Here is a 17701-nt window from a genome sequence, read left to right on the forward strand (position 1 = left end):
ATAAAATTGCCTCCGGCCAATTTTCCCGGGAGAAGAAAAAATCCCATTGTGAAAATGATTTTTAAGCCTATTCATTGATTAAAATACCAGTCCATGTAGAGTTCTCTGCTACAGCTCCTCGTGTGTTTTTTATAAGCCCAATCAAATGTAACAATTCAAAATGGTGTGTTAAAAAAAACAGTTTCAATAGCCACGTTTTAAAAAAAGATTCTTCCAAAGTTACAACACGATGATGTTCGAGAAATACGCAGATATAGATGGTTGTGGGACCTAAAAGACAATTGATCAGAGTAAGTTTTTTGGCGTGTAGTTGATCGATTCTGCACCGGGAGAGTAGATCGGCCCCCTTGACGGAACACTGAGCACACTTATCACGTTCTGGAACTTTCCAGGCATTCTGGAATCCACGGAAGCCCTTTGATGAGGAACACTGTCGTGTTTGACAAGACAGGCAGGGTAATTATGAAGCCTCTCTACTGTATAAAACAGCTTTATCCTAGATTTTAAAAAATCCGTCTAATTAGCTAGATTGCCCAATTGTTACAAGGATGTCAAACATGATACAGAGCCTAATCTCTGAACACAATGTGGCCTCAGTTTGTGGATTTGGAAAAAGAGACACTTAGCCTCCTGCTTGAAAAGCAACAGTCTAGGATTTGCTTTTATCAGCAAAAATGGACGCCGCCCACTTGTTTTGGTACACAGCTAAAACTACCGGCCTTCATTACAACCTCACCCTGCTCCTTCTCCAGCTGTGAACCTTTATGGCAAAACAAGCAGCAGCATCCATGCTTTTGAAAAAGGAAATTCAATTTGACCATAGGAGCCGATGCACGACAGACCTCTAGAACCAACGTGACGTCCACTATTTCCATAGCTGAGAGGTGTGGGGGTGGAACGACTGCAAACCCCATGCTACTAAAATAGAGCTATGCTGTAAAAGCAGGTTTGCCCATTTTTGCTAAATGGCTGTAATAAAACACTAGTCTAGACATGCATTTAATTCAGAGTCTCTCCCCCCCCCCCCCCAAAAAAACCCTTCCTCAACCTCCACTCATTTGGTGTAATCCAATACAAGCACACTTGAATTCAATTGGTCAATTAATCATCAAGCCCATGTAGCTAAAATCCACAGCGCTGGTTCACAGTACATCAAATCAATAAAGCTGGCCGGGGAGGGGGGAGGTTTGGGAAACACAAACCCTCACCGATTCTCACTTTAGCCAAACCCCCCCCAATAAATAAATACATATATTTATTTTTTTAAATCTGTACTATTATTCTAGCGTACAACTACCACTGGTGGTTTTAACCCTCCTCTTCCCTACGTGACTAAAACAAGGGGAGAGAGGTCATAGGTCAGATATTTATAAGCCTAAAGAGAGAGGTGACGGTGGCTCTCTGCCAAAAGACCCTGTGTGGGACTCTGGAGTGGCACGGAGATTAAAACGGAAGGTTCCATGCAGAGAGAGAAAGGAGGGAGAGAATATCAGCAAAAAACTAAATCATTCAATCCTCAGGACTTGTTTAAAACAAAAACGTTCAAAGTGGCTCAGTCGTCATCCCTTCAACAACAACAAAAAACACCAGAGTGAAAGTACACGAATCATCCATCTCACAAGATACTTTTACAAAACTACGACTATCATATCTGTACAGCGTCTGTTCTTGTAGGACAATGTTTGTTCTGTTAAAAGAACAGAGAGTTAACAAGATGAACTTCTAAACCGCGATGGGGGGGGGTGGAAGTGTCACTGAGCGGGGCAACTCCTCACTGCGCTACAACTACAGATGTGTAGAAGTAGATGCTCGTTGAAAATTCAGGTTATAGCCTTCAGAAAGTATTCAGACCCCTTCACTGATTCCATGTTGTGTTATAGACTGAAATCAAAAATAGATTAAATTTTTTTTTTTTCTCCATTTACACACAATACATGGGCATTCTGAAAATTTTCCCACATTGTTACGTTACGGCTTTATTCTAAAATGGATTAAATAGTCCCCCCCCCCTCATCAATCTACACACCATACATAACGACAAAGCAAAAACAGGTTTAGAAAATGTATTACAAATCTCACATTTACATAAGTATTCAGACCATTTATTCAGTACTTTGGCAGCGATTACAGCCTCGAGTCTTCTTGGGTATGACGCTACAAGCTTGGCACACCTGTATTTGGGGAGTTTCTCCCATTCTTCTCTGCAGATCTCCTCAAGCTCCGTCAGGTTGGATGGGGAGCGTTGCTGCACAGCTATTTTCTGGTCTCTCCAGAGATGTTCGATCGGGTTCAAGTCCGGGCTCTGGCTGGGCCACTCTAGGACATTGAGACTTGTCCCGAAGCCACTAATGCGTTGTCTTGGCAGTGTGCTTAGAGTCGTTGTCCTGTTGGAAGTTGAATCTTTGCCCCAGTCTGAGGTCCTGAGCGCTCTGGAGCAGGTTTTCATCAAGGATCTCTGTACTTTGCTCCACCATGGTGCAAGGTTTCCTCCAGACGTGACACTTGGCACTCAGGCCAAAAAGAGTTCAATGTTGGTTTCAGCCCAGAGAATCTTGTTTCTCATGGTCTGAGAGTCCTTTCGGTGCCTTTTGGCAAACTCCAAGTGGGCTGTCATGTGCCTTTTACTGAGGAGCGGTTTCCATCAGGCCACTACCATAAAGGCCTGATTGGTGGAGTGCTGCAGAGATGGGAGAACCTTCCAGAAGGACAACCATCTCCACAGAGGAACTCTGTCATAGAGACCATTGGGTTCTTGGTCACCTCCCTGACCAAGGCCCTTCTCCCCCTATTGCTCAGTATGGCTGGGCAGCCAGCTCTATGAAGAGTCTTGGTGGTTCCAAATGTTTTGGCACCCTTCCCCCAGATCTGTGCTTCGACACAATCCTGTCTCGGAACTCTACGGACAATTCCTTCGACTTCATGGCTTGGTTTTTGCTCTGACATGCACTGTCAACTGTGGGACCTTATATAGGACAGGTGTGTTTTTCCAAATCAATTGAATTTACCACAGGTGGACTCCAATCAAGTTGTAGAAACATCTCAAGGATAATCAATGGAAACAGGATGCACCCGAGCTAAATTTCGAGTCTCATAGCAAAGTTTGAATACTTATGTAAAGAAGGCATCTGTTTATGTTTAAGAGATTTGCAAACATTACAACAACAAAAAATATTAATAAAGTTTTTGCTTTGTCATTATGGGTTATAGTGTGTAGATTGATAATGACTTTTTCCATTTAATCCATTTTAGAATACGTCTGTAACGGAACAAAATGTGGGGAAAGTCAAAGGGTCGGGATACACTGTACATCATAATGACAAAAACAGGTTTAGACATTTCAGCAAATGTATTGAAAACTAAATTTCCATAGGTGTGAATACTTGAGTCAATACATTGGTCGATGCACCTCTGGCAGCTGAAAGGCCTTCTGGGTAAGTCTCTTGAGCTCTCCACAACAGGAGTGCGCAATGTTAACCCATTATGTTCAAAATGATTTGAGCTCTGTCAAATTGGTTGTTGATCATTACTAGACAACCATTTAAGTAGATTTTCAAGTGTTGCCATAGATGTTAAAGTAGATTTAAGTCAAAACTGTAACTCGGCCACTCAGGAATATTCACTGTCTTCTTGGTAAGCAACTCCGGTGTAGATTTGGCCTTGTGTTTTAGTTGATATAATATATTAAATCATGTATTATTTTTCAACAGCTCTGGTGAACATTACTGCAGGCAGCATGCCAATTACACGCTCCCTCAAAACTTGAGACATCTGTGACATTAGTGTCCTTTTGTCCCCAGCACAAGGTGCACCTGTGTAATGATCATGCTGTTTAATCAGCTTCTTGATATGCCACACCTGTCAGGTGGATGGACTTTTCTTGGCAAAGGAGTAATCCTCACAGACACAGAAGCTTTGTCTTCTCCAAACCAGCCCGTTTCTATCTTTTGTAGAACATGGGGGGTGGGTGGGGGGGGGGGTGGAGTAGAGTTGTGATCCTAACAGACTTTTTGGTTAAATACCTACCAGACTAGACTTTGCATGCTTAGTATACCATGGCACAGGGCCCAGTACAGGATGTTAGAAAAGCAGGAAACGGTGACGTACTTCTCCTGACAGATGATTTACTGTTGACAAGCCTTTTAGAAGGGAAGAAAAAGGAGTGACAACATCCATCCTGAGGGAAGCAGCGAGGGAGGGAAGGAAGCAGCGAGGGAGGGAAGGAAGCAGCGAGGGAGGGAAGGAAGCAGCGAGGGAGGGAAGGAAGCAGCGAGGGAGGGAAGGAAGCAGCGAGGGAGGGAAGGAAGCAGCGAGGGAGGGAAGGAAGCAGCGAGGGAGGGAAGGAAGCAGCGAGGGAGGGAAGGAAGCAGCGAGGGAGGGAAGGAAGCAGCGAGGGAGGGAAGGAAGCAGCGAGGGAGGGAAGGAAGCAGCGAGGGAGGGAAGGAAGCAGCGAGGGAGGGAAGGAAGCAGCGAGGGAGGGAAGGAAGTAGCGAGGGAGGGAAGGAAGCAGCGAGGGAGGGAAGGAAGCAGCGAGGGAGGGAAGGAAGCAGCGAGGGAGGGAAGGAAGCAGCGAGGGAGGGAAGGAAGTAGCGAGGGAGGGAGGAAGAGAAGTAGCGAGGGAGGAAGAGAAGTAGCGAGGGAGGAAGAGAAGTAGCGAGGGAGGGAAGTGGTGAGGGAGGGAAGTGGCGAGGGAGCGAAGTGGTGAGGGAGGGAGGGAAGTGGCGAGGGAGGGAAGGAGGATAAGGCAGCCTACTCTGCTGTTTTCAACAGACTTGGCTTCCCTTAGATCAGCTTTCATTCAGAGTGGAAGATGGAGGCTACTGCAAGGTTCGTGTAGTAGTACTCAGTTCATTCTGTATACCGGAGAGGAAAACGGGGTAAAAAAACTAAACACTGACCTAACACAAGGACAACACACTGAAATGAGCGGTTACACAAACAAGTGCAGGGAAAAATCAGGATAAGAATCAAAAACGGCCTGAGCTGGATGTAATGGAAACATTTTAACAACCAATGGGCAGAAATTTAAACTGGTCTGAGCTGATGCACGGCGGAGAGAAAACGCCAGCCTCTTTCCTTCAGACTTGACTGACCTAATTTTCCTCGCACTACAGCTCAATTCTGGTGTGTACGGCAACGTATGTCTGGCGAATGTGAACGACAAGCACGAAACGAAGGTCTATGCAGTCAGCTTTTAGTTAAAAAAAAATCATTCTCGGGGTCAATTCATTAAGCACCGGCGCCACACAGAACACTAACAGGGAGGGACTACCTGAATATTTTTGTTATGTTTTGCAAAACGTTGTGCTACAGCAGGCCCTAATGAATGCAACCCAGGTGTGCATGGTGCAGAGCACCACAGAAGCAGTAAGATGAGAAGCGTGTGCATGTGACTGTATCCAAGTCTATGTGAGCAGCCAGACTTAACCCTGGCCATATATGGTAGCATGTCTTGTTGTCCAGTCTAGAGGTCGACCGATTAAAAATCGGAAGGGCTGATTAATTAGGGCCGATATCAAGTTTTCCTAACAATCGGAAATCTGTATTTTTTAGGACATCGATTTGGCTGAGACAACTTTATTTAACTAGGCAAGTCAGTTAAGAACACATTCTTATTTACAATGACGGTCTAGGAACAGTGGGTTTACTGCCTCGTTCAGGGGGCAGAACGACAGATTTTTACCTTGTCAGCTCGGGGGATTCAATCTTGCAACCTTACGGTTAACTAGTCCAGCGCTCTAACCACCTGCTTTACAGGGCCGTTGGTGCATATGGCACATTCACTGTGCTCTATTCAATGAGTCAAATATAAACCTCAGCCTATTAGTTCATGTGCATGGAGTGAAAGAACCTGTTACCACGGAAACCCCCCCCCCCCCCCCAGGTGAGATTTAAGAGCGCCTGTCCCAGGTGATATTTAAGAGCGCCTGTCCCAGGTGATATTTAAGAGCGCCTGTCCCAGGTGATATTTAAGAGCGCCTGTCCCAGGTGATATTTTAAGAGCGCCTGTCCCAGGTGATATTTTAAGAGCGCCTGTCCCAGGTGATATTTTAAGAGCGCCTGTCCCAGGTGATATTTTAAGAGCGCCTGTCCCAGGTGATATTTAAGAGCGCCTGTCCCAGGTGAGATTTAAGAGCGCCTGTCCCAGGTGAGATTTAAGAGCGCCTGTCCCAGGTGAGATTTAAGAGCGCCTGTCCCAGGTGAGATTTAAGAGCGCCTGGCCCAGGTGAGATTTAAGAGCGCCTGGCCCAGGTGAGATTTAAGAGCGCCTGGCCCAGGTGATATTTAAGAGCGCCTGTCCCAGGTGATATTTAAGAGCGCCTGTCCCAGGTGATATTTAAGAGCGCCTGTCCCAGGTGTTATTTAAGAGCGCCTGTCCCAGGTGATATTTAAGAGCGCCTGTCCCAGGTGATATTTAAGAGCGCCTGTCCCAGGTGTTATTTAAGAGCGCCTGTCCCAGGTGTTATTTAAGAGCGCCTGTCCCAGGTGTTATTTAAGAGCGCCTGTCCCAGGTGTTATTTAAGAGCGCCTGTCCCAGGTGTTATTTAAGAGCGCCTGTCCCAGGTGTTATTTAAGAGCGCCTGTCCCAGGTGTTATTTAAGAGCGCCTGTCCCAGGTGTTATTTAAGAGCGCCTGTCCCAGGTGTTATTTAAGAGCGCCTGGCCCAGGTGTTATTTAAGAGCGCCTGGCCCAGGTGTTATTTAAGAGCGCCTGGCCCAGGTGTTATTTAAGAGCGCCTGGCCCAGGTGTTATTTAAGAGCGCCTGGCCCAGGTGTTATTTAAGAGCGCCTGGCCCAGGTGATATTTAAGAGCGACTGGCCCAGGTGATATTTAAGAGCGACTGGCCCAGGTGATATTTAAGAGCGACTGGCCCAGGTGTTATTTAAGAGCGACTGGCCCAGGTGATATTTAAGAGCGTCTGGCCCAGGTGTTATTTAAGAGCGTCTGGCCCAGGTGTTATTTAAGAGCGTCTGGCCCAGGTGTTATTTAAGAGCGTCTGGCCCAGGTGTTATTTAAGAGCGTCTGGCCCAGGTGTTATTTAAGAGCGTCTGGCCCAGGTGTTATTTAAGAGCGTCTGGCCCAGGTGATATTTAAGAGCGTCTGGCCCAGGTGATATTTAAGAGCGTCTGGCCCAGGTGTTATTTAAGAGCGCCTGTCCCAGGTGTTATTTAAGAGCGCCTGTCCCAGGTGTTATTTAAGAGCGCCTGTCCCAGGTGTTATTTAAGAGCGCCTGTCCCAGGTGTTATTTAAGAGCGCCTGTCCCAGGTGTTATTTAAGAGCGCCTGGCCCAGGTGTTATTTAAGAGCGGCTGGCCCAGGTGTTATTTAAGAGCGGCTGGCCCAGGTGTTATTTAAGAGCGGCTGGCCCAGGTGTTATTTAAGAGCGGCTGGCCCAGGTGTTATTTAAGAGCGGCTGGCCCAGGTGTTATTTAAGAGCGGCTGGCCCAGGTGTTATTTAAGAGCGCCTGGCCCAGGTGTTATTTAAGAGCGCCTGTCCAAGGTGTTATTTAAGAGCGTCTGGCCCAGGTGTTATTTAAGAGCGTCTGGCCCAGGTGTTATTTTAGAGCGTCTGGCCCAGGTGTTATTTTAGAGCGTCTGGCCCAGGTGTTATTTAAGAGCGCCTGGCCCAGGTGTTATTTAAGAGTGACTGGCCCAGTGCTCCAGTTGTCTTGAGAGATGTGGAGATCTAACACCTTAGGTTATTGAAACGCTCGTGTAGTTTGTTACTGCTGCCGTATAACCAACAACAGCCCTGATGTCCTTTTTTATCTTCCAAAACACCCAAGTCCCATCCCACCACTTGGCCCAATGCCTACCCTAACACAAACTGGATGGATAATGAGATGACTCAAAATGGCACCCTATAGGGGCCAATAGGGCTCTGGTCAAAAGTAGGGCACTATGTAGGGAATTGAGTGGCATTTGGGACGCAAGCAATGAGTTGAGTTTGAAGCAAAATAATTTGGAACAAAGAGGCGATGAGAGACAGCGATGCATCGTACCAGCGGTATTCTTTATAGGGTGCTAGAGTAGGACAAGGAGACACAATCCACCCATTCATTACCATTTTCAGAATGCTAATAATGCTAATGTCTTCTGAAAGTATTCATACCTCAACTCCCCCCCCCCCCCCTCCCAAAAGAAAATGTTGTGTTACAAGCCTGAAGACAATACCACACAAGGTCAAGTGCAATTATTTGTTTGGAAATGTTTACAAAATGTTAAAAGCTGAAATGTCTTGACTCAAGTATTCAACCTCTTTGTTATGGCAAGTCTGAATAGGTTCAGGAGTCTTAACAAGTGCTTAACTAGTCACAATAAGTTGCATGGATTCACTCTGTGTGCAATAGTGTTTAACATGATTTTTTTAAATGACTACAGCATCTCTGTAAAGGTCCCTCAGTCGAGCAGTGAATTTCAAAACACAGATTCAAACCACAAAGACCAGGGAGGGTTTCCCCCTCGACAAAGACCAGGGAGGGTTTCCCCCTCGACAAAGACCAGGGAGGGTTTCCCCCTCGACAAAGACCAGGGAGGGTTTCCCCCTCGACAAAGACCAGGGAGGGTTTCCCCCTCGACAAAGACCAGGGAGGGTTTCCCCCTCGACAAAGACCAGGGAGGGTTTCCCCCTCGACAAAGACCAGGGAGGGTTTCCCCCTCGACAAAGACCAGGGAGGGTTTCCCCCCAATGCCTCGACAAAGACCAGGGAGGTTTACCCCTCGACAAAGACCAGGGTGGTTTCCCCCCAAAGCCTCGACAAAGACCAGGGTGGTTTCCCCCCAAAGCCTCGACAAAGACCAGGGAGGTTTCCCCCCAAAGCCTCGACAAAGACCAGGGAGGTTTCCCCCCAAAGCCTCGAAAAAGACCAGGGAGGTTTCCCCCCAATGCCTCGAAAAAGACCAGGGAGGTTTCCCCCCAATGCCTCGAAAAAGACCAGGGAGGTTTCCCCCCAATGCCTCGAAAAAGACCAGGGAGGTTTCCCCCCAATGCCTCGAAAAAGACCAGGGAGGTTTCCCCCCAATGCCTCGAAAAAGACCAGGGAGGTTTACCCCCCAATGCCTCACAAAGACCAGGGAGGTTTACCCAATGCCTCACAAAGACCAGGGAGGTTTACCCCCCAATGCCTCACAAAGACCAGGGAGGTTTACCCAATGCCTCACAAAGACCAGGGAGGTTTACCCAATGCCTCACAAAGACCAGGGAGGTTTACCCAATGCCTCACAAAGACCAGGGAGGTTTACCCAATGCCTCACAAAGACCAGGGAGGTTTACCCAATGCCTCACAAAGACCAGGGAGGTTTACCCAATGCCTCACAAAGACCAGGGAGGTTTACCCAATGCCTCACAAAGACCAGGGAGGTTTACCCAATGCCTCACAAAGACCAGGGAGGTTTACCCAATGCCTCACAAAGACCAGGGAGGTTTAGCCAATGCCTCACAAAGACCAGGGAGGTTTAGCCAATGCCTCACAAAGACCAGGGAGGTTTACCCAATGCCTCACAAAGACCAGGGAGGTTTACCCAATGCCTCGACAAAGACCAGGGAGGTTTGTTATAGAGCACCGATTGGTAGATGGAAGAAAAAGCAGACACTTAATATCCCTTAGAGCATGTTGAAGTTATTAGGTGACAACTGAGGATGGATCAACATTGTAGTTACTCCACAATACGAACCTAAATGACAGAGTGAAAAGGGAACCTGTAGAGAAAAAATACAAAGTAGCGAAGACATTAACCTTTTGTCTGGAGCAAATCCAAAGTCACAGCGTACTGGTGGTGGCTGCATCATGTTATGGGTATGCTTGTCGCCGGCAAGGACTAGGGAGTTTAGGATAGAAGGAAAAGGAAGAGCTAAGCACAGGCAAAACCGTAGAGGAAAACCTGGTTCAGTCTGCTTTCCACCAGATACTAGGACACAAATCTACCTTTCAGCAGGACAACCTAAAACCCAAGGCCAAATATACACTGTTGCTTACCAAGACGACATTGAATTTTCCTGAGTGGCCTAATTCAGTGGACTTAAAAATCAGCTTGAAAATCTAAATGGCAAGATTTGAAAATGGCTGTCTAGCAATGTTCAACAACCAACTTGACACGGCTTGAAGAATTTAAAAACAGGATTAATTTATGAGGGTTGAATAATTAAAAATATGTTTTACTTTCCATTACTTTGTGTAGATCGTTGACAAAAAAAAAAAAAGTGTCATCAATGTCATTTTAATCCCACTTTGTAACAAAATGTGGGAAAAATCCGTGTGTAAATCCTTCATGAAGATACTGTACATACTAGTGCCCTACATTAGAGCACTACGGGCCCCGGTCAACAGTAGTGCCCTACATTAGAGCACTACGGGCCCCGGTCAACAGTAGTGCCCTACATTAGAGCACTACGGGCCCCGGTCAACAGTAGTGCCCTACATTAGAGCACTACGGGCCCCGGTCAACAGTAGTGCCCTACATTAGAGCACTACGGGCCCCGGTCAACAGTAGTGCCCTACATTAGAGCACTACGGGCCCCGGTCAACAGTAGTGCCCTACATTAGAGCACTACGGGCCCCGGTCAACAGTAGTGCCCTACATTAGAGCGCTACGGGCCCCGGTCAACAGTAGTGCCCTACATTAGAGCGCTACGGGCCCCGGTCAACAGTAGTGCCCTACATTAGAGCGCTACGGGCCCCGGTCAACAGTAGTGCCCTACATTAGAGCACTACGGGCCCCGGTCAACAGTAGTGCCCTACATTAGAGCACTACGGGCCCCGGTCAACAGTAGTGCCCTACATTAGAGCACTACGGGCCCCGGTCAACAGTAGTGCACTACATTAGAACAGAGCGCTACGGGCCCCGGTCAACAGTAGTGCCCTACATTAGAACACTACGGGCCCCGGTCAACAGTAGTGCCCTACATTAGAGCACTACGGGCCCCGGTCAACAGTAGTGCCCTACATTAGAACGCTACGGGCCCCGGTCAACAGTAGTGCCCTACATTAGAACGCTACGGGCCCCGGTCAACAGTAGTGCCCTACATTAGAACGCTACGGGCCCCGGTCAACAGTAGTGCCCTACATTAGAGCACTACGGGCCCCGGTCAACAGTAGTGCCCTACATTAGAACGCTACGGGCCCCGGTCAACAGTAGTGCCCTACATTAGAGCACTACGGGCCCCGGTCAACAGTAGTGCCCTACATTAGAACGCTACGGGCCCCGGTCAACAGTAGTGCCCTACATTAGAGCACTACGGGCCCCGGTCAACAGTAGTGCCCTACATTAGAACAGAGCGCTACGGGCCCCGGTCAACAGTAGTGCCCTACATTAGAGCACTACGGGCCCCGGTCAACAGTAGTGCCCTACATTAGAGCACTACGGGCCCCGGTCAACAGTAGTGCCCTACATTAGAGCACTACGGGCCCCGGTCAACAGTAGTGCCCTACATTAGAACGCTACGGGCCCCAGTCAACAGTAGTGCCCTACATTAGAACGCTACGGGCCCCGGTCAACAGTAGTGCCCTACATTAGAACAGAGCACTACAGGCCCCGGTCAACAGTAGTGCCCTACATTAGAGCACTACGGGCCCCGGTCAACAGTAGTGCCTTATATAGCAGGTATGGTGCTATGTCAATTGGGACACACAACAGACCTCATTACACTAAACACTGCAGGTGAGGTGGAACTAACACAGGTGATCGTGACAACCAGAAATGGATGGTCTTGTTGTTGACTTGGGGGGGGGGGGGGGGGGGACACATTTCCTAGAACTTTCTCTTGAATGTAAACATTGGCTGTTTGACATGCACACACACCAGGAGTTTCCGTTAGTCGGTAATAGGCGGCCCGATAAAATTAAAAGCTGACGTAAAAAGTGCCCCAAAAACATTACCATCACAAAATAACATGTAGCCTAGTCGTTACAGGAATCAAAATAGCAGTCGATTTAAATATTTTTATTTTTTTATAAACAGTCATGCTTATCGGTCTATAGCCTTGTTAATGTTATGTTTTAAAATGTTCATTTGCATAATTTTGTAGATTTATGATACAGATTGAGAGCGGAAAAATACTACTCTAGTAGAGCTGCTGCTTACAGCTCCTCAACGTAACGTGCCCCAAACAGAGGAGTTTCAGGCTATTTCTCCGAACAGTGTCGAGAACGACAGAGTAGGAACTACAGAAGTCAAGAAAAGTGTCCGCCGAGCGATCAGTTGAGGAAGAGAGATAATAGACCAATGGTGACTAGCTCACAGATGACTTCCTGTCGCTAAAGTCTGCTTATCAACTCTGAGGTCACCTTCTCAGAACAGAGCGTAGACGGGGGAAATGATCGAGTTCCTGCTCATCACCAGACACCACTCTGCTGTGTGTGTGCTCCTTCATCAGTAGATCGCAACCAGTGGTATATAATGACTAGTGTTGAAAACAGCACGATTAACAACACACGTTAAATGTCAAGGCAAATCAACAAAGAGACCCTATATTGGCTTGGCAAAGGATAGAGAAAACGTTTAAGGTTAGGTAACTCACACCTACAGACTAGAAAATATTCTCTGTTTGAGGCGTCGAGGGAATCTCATGCTTCTCATTGAACAGCTGCTGCTGACTAATGGCAGGAGGAAACATGAGTAGTGGGGGTTTGGAGAGGGAGGGAGAACAAAGGGGGGGTCTGAGAATTATTCATTGAGTTAGTTCTGGACACAGAGTTTAGTCACATCAGCAACGACCCGCTAACAGACGCCACCAGCCTGCTAGAGGGACGGCAGGGTTAGAGGGGGACACAGAGAGCAGTCACACCAACAACGACCCAATAATAGACACCACCAGGCCGTATGGGGACAACCAGGGAGAGGAGAGAGGGGCCGTATGGGGACAACCAGGGAGAGGAGAGAGGGGCCGTATGGGGACAACCAGGGAGAGGAGAGAGGGGCCGTATGGGGACAACCAGGGAGAGGAGGGCAGCCAGATAGGACCACTGATTGCCAATAACTAGATTAAATCATTATTCAAAATGACAAATGTAACAGACTTAATGATATTTTAGTTTAAAATGACCAAACTAAATAAAATACAAATGTAAATGCCAAATGTAAAACACTGGTGTGTTAATGATGCGCGAGGATTATCTAACTAGTATTTCGCAATGAAAAAAAATAAATGTCAATGGAAACGAGTCGCCTCTCGTTAAACGCCAACCAAGACTTTATTCAAGAGTCCTCTACTGTTGACCAATTACAACCAAGACTTTATTCAAGAGTCCTCTACTGTTGACCAATTACAACCAAGACTTTATTCAAGAGTCCTCTACTGTTGACCAATTACAACCAAGACTTTATTCAAGAGTCCTCTACTGTTGACCAATTACAACCAAGACTTTATTCAAGAGTCCTCTACTGTTGACCAATTACAACCAAGACTTTATTCAAGAGTCCTCTACTGTTGACCAATTACAACCAAGACTTTATTCAAGAGTCCTCTACTGTCGACCAATTACCGACTTAGGGGCGGAGACTTCAGCTTGCCTCGAGAAAACGGTGTGCCCCGAACAGCCCGGAAAAAAAGGTTAAAAACTCACCGAAGCAGACAAATGAACACACACACACCTCAGTGTGCACAGCCAGCTGTTTGTTTTTTAAACGATAAGTGGTAGAACAGGTTAGGTGGTTAGTCAGTGACTTGTTGCTAAGTGAGAGGAGAACACCTGTATGACTCAGGAAGCAGTCTAAAGGCTAGATGTTGACTCAACCAGATTTGGCCTTGTTAGTATCAGGGAGCTGTTGACTAGTCATTTTTGCAGGACTTGTAAACTTTTCTATGTTACAGTCAACTAAAGACAACAGTGGTGGGGCTTTGAGTGTAGGCCCATGTTCAAAAAGGCAATATTGTGGAAAGTTCTAGAAAGAAATACATAATGTAGAACAAACTTGCCTCCCTGATATGTACTGTTAATTTTCTGGGAGAAAGAGCAATACTGCCCTACCAAGCAAAAAAGGCAGTTACTGCCAATTGGGTGACAAATGTGTCATTTTTGCTACATTAAATACATGCTTAATCTTGTGGACAAGTATCCTGCCTCTCTTGTATTGTGTTTTGGAGAAAATGGGGGTCATGTTTGCAGTAACTGCATCAAGTTACTGTGTAACCAAGGTAAATAAAAAAGCTATTTTTCTCAGTTCTACGCTATGAGCAGTGACTGCCTTTTTGCTTGGTAGGGCAGAGTAGCTAAATAGCTTTGGGGTGAAAATGGTTTAAACCCATTTATTGAAGACAAACAGCCAGTGGATGGAAGTGTATGTACTGGATGGGTACCAGGGCATGTCACAGACACCGATGTGGTGCTCCCGAACAAGTTATAACACCTTCTTTGAGGAAAACGCAGTGCCACCGTCGACGCGGCCCGCTTTGAGGAAAACGCAGAAATGTGTCTGTTACTTGAAGCACATTCGGCAGCGATCACAGCCTCCAGTCTTCTTGGGTATGACGCTACAAGCTTGGCACACCTGTATTTGAGGACTTTCTCCCATTATTCTCTGCAGATCCTCTCAAGCTCTGTCAGGTTGGATGGGGAGAATCGCTGCACAGCTATTTTCAGGTCTCTCCAGAGATGTTCGATCAGGTTCAAGTCCAGGCTCTGGCTGGGCCATTCAAGAACATTCAGAGACCTGTCCCAAAGCCACCCCTGCATTGTCTTGGCTGTGTGCTTAGGGTCGTTATCCTGTTGGAAGGTGAACCGTCGCCCCAGCTCGAGGTCCTGAGCAGGTTAAGGATCTCTGTACTTAGCTCCGTTAATCTTTTCCTCAATCCTGACTAGTCTCCCAGTCCCTGCAGCTGAAAACATCTCCACAGCATGATGCTCATGTGTTGCTACCATGCTGTTGTCTTGGGTCTCTCTTTATGTACTGTTGTCTTGGGTCTCTCTTTATGTACTGTTGTCTTGGGTCTCTCTTTATGTACTGTTGTCTTGGTGTCTTTTGTCCTATATATATATATATTTTTTTTTAATGTATTTGTATTTTTCATCCCCTGTCCCCACAGGTTGCCTTTTGGTTATCATTGTAAATACGAATTTGTTCAACTGACTTGCCTAGTTAAATATAAATATTAAAAACAGTGGCGACCCGTCTTTAAATAAATAAAGAAATTCTGCCACCATGCTTCACCGTGGGGATGGTATTAGCCAGGTGATGAGCGGTGCCAGGTTTCCTCCAGACGTGACGCTTGGCATTCAGGCCAAATAATTTAGTATTGGTTTCATCAGACTAGAGAATCTGGTTTCTCATGGTCTGAGCGTCCTTTAGGTGCCTTTTGTCAAACTCCAAGTGGGCTGTCATGTGCCTTTTACTGAGGAGTGGCTTCCATCAGACCAGACTATCATAAAGGCCAGATTGGTGGAGTGCTGCAGAGATGGTTGTCCTTCTGGAAGGTTCTCCCATCTCCACAGAGGAACTCTGGAGCTGTCAGAGTTACTATCAGGTTCTTGGTCACCTCCCTAACCAAGGCCCTTCTCCCCAGATAGCTCAGATTGTCCAGGCGGCACGCTCTAGGAAGAGTCTTGGTGGTTCCAAACTTCTTCCACTTAAGAATGATGGAGGCCACTGTATTCTTGGGGACCTTCAATTCTGCAGAAATGTTTTGGCACCCTTCCCCCAGATCTGTGCCTCGACACAATCCTGTCTTGGAGCTCTACGGACAATTCCTTCGACCTCGTGGCTTGGATTTTTGCTCTGACATGCACTGTCAACTGTGGGACCTTTATATAGACAGGTGTGTGCCTTCCCAAATCATGTCCAATCAATTACATTTACCACAGGTGAACTCTAATCAAGTTTTTAGAAACATCTCAAGGGTGACCAATGGAATAAGGATGCACCTGAGCTCAATTTCCAGTCTCATAGGAAAGAATCTGAATACTGATGTAAATAAAAGGTTTTCATAATTGTTTGCAAATTTGTTTTTGCTTTGTCATTATGGGGTATTGTGTGTAGATTGGTAAGAAAAACATTTAATTGATATAACACTGTAATGTAACAATGTGGAAAAAGTTAAGGGACCTGAATGCAAGGTATTTGGGTGAAGGTCATCCTATTCCTCTACATATACTATTCTATCCTTCAGATATCTACACACACACTACTCGTCCTAATATTTCTAAATGCCATTCTTTGACTTAAGATCCATATGTTTGTGTATTGTTAGATATTACTGCACTATTGGAGCTAGGTTACATAAGCATTTCGCTACACCCGCAATAATTAACATCTGCTAAATATGTGTATGCGACCAATACATTTAGATTGTATGTACTTTATGTGCAATAGTCTAATGTTATATAAAAGAGAGATGACACACCTTCTGCTATGAGTTCTTCCACCGTGACTTGATACCGGCCCACGGCAAACACTTTCCCAAAGTAGTTACTGACGGCTCCAGAGCTCGATCCGGACCCGGAACCTCCTCCCGGTCCGCCGCTCTCCGACTTCGGCATACGGGAAAACTTCTTCATTCTTTGCTGTCGAGACTGACCTACAAATACAGTCCTTTGGTTCAACTACGGTCGACAGTAGCCAACTTTAATGAAGGATTCCTGACCCCCCCCCCCCCCCCCCCCCCCCTTTCTACTTATGCCAAATGTTGTTATCTCGCATACTCTTTGAAATGACTTGACTTGCACTTTAACGTCATGACACAGCAAGGCGAAATTATCAGGCGAGGAAATGTTGCTCCTCTTGACCGACTGGTCAGCGGTTTAGCTAGCTATCTGGCTAACAACTATGCCTCCGAGTTGACAACAAAATGTGCTTGTTAGTTTTGGTCTTTTGACGTTAAAGCGAGATAATGAGACAGTAGATCCACGCTGTTAGCTAGTTACCCGTGTAATATCAGCTAGCTAGCGTGTGGCTATCAGGTACTCGTTGCTGCACCAAAACAGTCTGCAGACAGTAGTAGGCAAAAGCTTCAACAACGAGCACTAGAAGGCATGTTAAAGCACTAAAGAGCATATAGCACGATACCGGTGTTGTGAGCACGGTATGCGACTCCGTCTCGCTAGCTGGCTGGCTATAAAATGTCCAACTGTTCCTTTTGTCAAACGATTCGTCGAAGAAACACTTGCTTTCAGCCCGCTACTTCTCTGGGACACTTCCCGCTAGGCTTGATGGTTGGCTAACTGTCTTCACTTGCTTCTATCAAGATAAGCTAGCTACGACCACATGTAACCCCCACTGTGCAATCCCACCGAAACTCCGCACGAACCGTTCATTAAATATCGCGTGCAATTCCGGTGGTTCGATTTATTTTATCATGTCTTCGGCCTCGTGTCTTGTTGATACCAGCCAGGCGCAGGCTCCGTAAACTTCGACCTCCTTCTTGACTAACCCAGCTCTGTCCGTCCCCTCCTATTGTTATGATTGGTTTGTTATGGTCCAATCAGACAGTTGACAACCTAACCCAGCTCTGTCCGTCCCCTCCTATTGTTATGATTGGTTTGTTATGGTCCAATCAGACAGTTGACAACCTAACCCAGCTCTGTCCGTCCCCTCCTATTGTTATGATTGGTTTGTTATGGTCCAATCAGACAGTTGACAACCTAACCCAGCTCTGTCCGTCCCCTCCTATTGTTATGATTGGTTTGTTATGGTCCAATCAGACAGTTGACAACCTAACGCAGCTCTGTCCGTCCTCTCCTATTGTTATGATTGGTTTGTTATTGTCCAATCAG

At 46.5% G+C, this 17701-nt stretch overlaps 1 protein-coding gene across 3 annotated transcripts in view; it reads right to left on the bottom strand.

The window, feature by feature from the left end:
• Window positions 1-17364, bottom strand: part of LOC120032017 (BMP-2-inducible protein kinase-like) — a 67121-nt gene extending 49757 nt beyond the window's left edge. For 2 of the 3 annotated variants that reach the window (XM_038986968.1, XM_038981578.1), the window contains exons 1-2: window positions 17236-17362; window positions 16333-16506 (exon numbers count right to left, since the gene is read on the bottom strand). In XM_038986968.1, coding sequence (XP_038842896.1) covers window positions 16333-16506; window positions 17236-17242 — 181 coding nt within the window. In that variant the 5' untranslated portion in view covers window positions 17243-17362. Of the gene's footprint in view, window positions 1-16332 lie in introns of all 3 variants that reach the window. The other variant, XM_038988748.1, reaches the window with a different exon arrangement.
• Between the last annotated feature and the right edge of the window lie 337 nt (window positions 17365-17701).

Source organism: Salvelinus namaycush, chromosome 1, assembly GCF_016432855.1.
Source record: "Salvelinus namaycush isolate Seneca chromosome 1, SaNama_1.0, whole genome shotgun sequence".
NCBI classification, from domain to species: Eukaryota; Metazoa; Chordata; class Actinopteri; order Salmoniformes; family Salmonidae; genus Salvelinus; species Salvelinus namaycush.